This window comes from Gavialis gangeticus, unplaced genomic scaffold (assembly GCF_001723915.1).
Source record: "Gavialis gangeticus isolate Ggan-Ray unplaced genomic scaffold, GavGan_comp1, whole genome shotgun sequence".
Taxonomy (NCBI): Eukaryota; Metazoa; Chordata; order Crocodylia; family Gavialidae; genus Gavialis; species Gavialis gangeticus.
The window spans coordinates 106,380-109,955 of NW_017728991.1; the positions used below are offsets into that span (position 1 = coordinate 106,380).

The 3,576-nt window shown below is 61.4% G+C and overlaps 1 protein-coding gene and 1 long non-coding RNA gene across 2 annotated transcripts in view; both read right to left on the minus strand.

The window, feature by feature from the left end:
• The window catches only part of LOC109296161, a 6,510-nt gene extending 5,181 nt beyond the window's left edge, over window positions 1-1,329 (minus strand). The window contains exon 1 of the long non-coding RNA XR_002096905.1: window positions 117-1,329. This is a non-coding gene — a long non-coding RNA (uncharacterized LOC109296161). The remainder of the gene's footprint in view (window positions 1-116) is intronic.
• Window positions 1,330-1,498: 169 nt separating this feature from the next.
• The window catches only part of TIMP2 (TIMP metallopeptidase inhibitor 2), a gene marked incomplete at its 5' end in the record, with an annotated part of 7,531 nt that continues 5,453 nt past the window's right edge, over window positions 1,499-3,576 (minus strand). The window contains 3 exons of the mRNA XM_019514888.1: window positions 1,499-2,368; window positions 2,666-2,790; window positions 3,400-3,438. Coding sequence (XP_019370433.1) covers window positions 2,171-2,368; window positions 2,666-2,790; window positions 3,400-3,438 — 362 coding nt within the window. The remainder of the gene's footprint in view (window positions 2,369-2,665; window positions 2,791-3,399; window positions 3,439-3,576) is intronic.

Genomic DNA, 3,576 nt, shown 5'->3' on the forward strand with positions numbered 1-3,576 from the left:
ACAAAGCATCAGAGACATGCACAGTCTGCTTGTCATTATTCAACAACTTTCATGTGTTTCCAGCACAAGAAGGTCTCAGACTTCAGAGTCCAGCAAAAACATATTGCTCAACCCACCCCCCCAACACAATAAACCAACCCCCACCCCCCCAAAGCTTTAAATTATGGCGGCGAGTTAGATACTTTTCTTATCTTAATACTGATCAAGCAAAGATCTGAAAATAACTATCCTGTAAACTTTTTTTTTTTAAGTATTTTGAGTTGCTTGCATGGCGCGGGGCAGGAGGCGGCAGCGGTGCCGAGGCCCCTGGGCAGAATCGAGACATTGGGTCCCGTCGCACGGATCTGGGCCGGTGCTCTGTGCGCGGCGCGTGCAGACGACCGCCTGTGGGGCCCAGCCAGGATCCGGCGTATCCCATCTCCGAGTCCCAGCGGCTGAGGACTTGCGTGCTCAGGGGAGGGGAGGGGAGGGCGCAACACGAACACCGGAGAACGGGCAGACTCGGAGGACTCAACCCTCCACAGGTTTCCTCGCCGTTCTTCCCACTTGGCATTGAACGCTTCCAAGGCAGAAACCCTTTACAAAAATAAGTGCAATTCTAACACCTAACGAGGAAATAAAAACATTACAGCACAGGAATGAGCGGATGCCAAACCAACCGAAACATGGAAGTCAAAGAGAGAGTGTCAGCAGAGACAGGAGTAAATGTCACACATGATATAACCATACAGAAAGCAAACAGGAGTCTTATATTGGATTGATTAGAGGGTGGGTTATTCTTTTTTTTTTTTTTTCTCTATCTATATGGAAATCACCCAGACTGGTCCAATGTGACATCTTAGTGACCTTACATGGATGTACAGCATGAAAATGCCCCAGGAGCAGGTCTGCAGGGAGGCCCTGGGGACGCTCGAAGGGATGAAGGTGCAGCCAGGGCTGCCGGTGCCCCAGACAGGCTGGCCACAGGGCTGCCCGGCGCTGCGGCAGGGGAACTGGCTCAGAAAGGGGTCAAGGGTGGGTGGACAGCTGTGACGTGCCCACTGTGCGTGGTGTGTGCACACGTGTGTCCTCAGTCTGGGAGAGGGGCCTGCCTGCCTGCCTGTCTTCTCATGGTCACATGCTTCCTGGCTTCGTGGCACAAGCCACTGCCAGCGCGGACGCTAGGGTCCCGTGCGCGGTTCTCCCTCTGCACTGCAGACACATCTGGACATCTGTGCCCACGCGGCGGCTGGCACCAGAGGCCAGGAGGGTCACCCTCAGCATCCCGCTGCCCCAGGGCTGGGAGCTCAGCCTCTTCCAACCTCCCCCCCCCACAGCCCTCACCAGAGACACTGCATGGAGCACGATCTGACCTGAGGGGCTGCGTGGCAACAAGACCCTTCCAGCAGGCTGCAGGGAGGGGCTCTGGCACTAGCATGATGGAAATGGCACAGAGATGAGTCTACCAGCTCCCCGCTGGGAGCGGTGGCACGCGCAGCCCCGTCTGCTCCCTGCTCTTTCCTAACACTTGGGGGTGCGACCACAGGGCCCGTGCCCGCCTGTCCCCCCTCACCCCGATGCAGCATCCGCTAACTGGGGGAACCGAGACCCAAAAGCTCCTGGGAGCAAGCGGGCAGGGGACAGTCCTGCCCCCTCCGATGCTACAGGGCCTCTCCTGGGATGTCCCATCCATCACAAGGGCCTTTATCCCCTTTGGCAGAGGGCTGCAGACTTGGCTGCTGGGGATGCATTTCTGGGGGGCAGGACCTGAGCAGGGATGCTCCCTTCTTGCCCAAGGGGGTGTCTGTGTTGAGTGGGGACGGGACTGGTGGGGGACGCTGGCTCAATGGTGGAGATGGGATCAAGAGGCACGTGGGGCTAGAGCAACATGGGGAGGGTGCTCCGCTGGGCGGGGGGCCCAGTAGACCAGCTACAGGGTCACCCCCCGCCCTCCACCGCGGCTCTGGGGCCTGGCACGGCAGGTTCCCCGGGACGGCGCGGCATGGGCCCTCCGCGAGGGGGGTGCAGCATGGGGGTGGGCTGGGGTGCGGGTCCCTCCCCCCGAGGGGTCAGTCGCCCGCGCAGGGCACTGGGTTTTCATGCTGTTTCCGGGAGGTGATGTCAGGGGTGGACCAGTCTAATGTCTCGCAGGTTTTGCTACTGGACGCGGGGATGCAGCTGCTGGCGGGGGCTAGGGGTCCTCGATGTCAAGAAACTCCTGCTTGGGCGGGGCCACACCCCGGTACCACGCGCACGAGCCGTCGCTGCGCTTGATGCAGGCATAGTGCTTGGCCTGCCGCCCGTTGATGCTCTTCTCTGTCACCCAGTCCGTCCAGAGGCACTCGTCCGAGGAGGACACGAAGCAGGGGATGGAGGGGCAGCGCGAGATCTGTGGCACAATGGACCCCGTTACGCCCTGCCAGGGCCTCTGCACGCCCTCCCCGCGGCCAGCACACCAGGAGTGACTGGCTCCATCACCACCACCCCAAGTGCCCTGGTCTGGCATCTCCAGTGGGCTCAGCCATGGCATCCCCACGTGCCTGCCCGGTGGACCCCAGGATCCCTAAAGGACAGGGCCTGGCTGGCCACGTGCTCTCCCCTAGTGCTTCCAGCAACGATGCAGCCAAGATCCCCAGAGCCTCTGCTCTTACGTCTCCACATCTTCCCAGGCACGGGCGCTGCTTACCTTGCACTCGCAGCCCATCTGGTACCTCTGGTTGAGGCTCTTCTTCTGGGTGGCGCTCAGAGAGTCCCAAGGGAAGATGAAGTCGCACAGCGTGATGTGCATCTTGCCGTTGCCCTCCGACTTGCCTGTGGGAAGGGCAGACGTAACACTCAGTGCACGTGCGCACGCGTGTACAGGGTGAGCAAGGGGCAGGGGCCGTGCCAGTACTCCAGAGCCCAGCGTCACCACTGCTGAGCATCTGTGCACGGCATGTGAGAGTGAGTCACCCGGCGGAGCCAGAGCCGGCAGCCCTGCTGCGGTCTCCCTGAGTCAGAGCCAGGGCTGCTGGAGGACTGGTTCCCAGGCTGGCTGTTAGCTCTGCCCGGTGCCGTGTGCCCCCAGCCCTACCCCGGCCTGGGGCTTGCCTCCAGGCCCTGCGTTTTGGGCCAAAGGAAGCCCGCGGCCAGCAGGGCGAGCTGGAGGAGCCTGGCACGGCCCCTCCATGAGCACAGGGTGGCGGGGCCAAGGCCCGTAAGCAATTAGAGCAGCACAGCAGTTGCACCATGCAGCCCCAATCCCCCCCAGGCATTGCCCAGGCACCCCCTGCCCCACTTCTAGGACAGGCTCCTGGATTTCCAGGCCGCCATCCCCCGTGACCCAGGAGATGGGAAGGGCTCGCCAGCACCACACCCAGTGCTGGCAAGAAGCAGGCCTGGCTGGCACCCGTCACGTGCCACAAGCCCAGGGGACCCCACCTGCAATGAGATACTCCTTCTTCCCACCCCCCCCCTCGCCTCCTCTCCCCACTAAAACGTCACCTCGCCCCACGTGTTCAATTGACGGCACAGAGCCGCTTTAATGAGACGCTTCCCTTTCCTCAAATCAAGCTGCTCGATTTCTCCCACCCTCTGCATCGGCTCATCCTCTGCGCT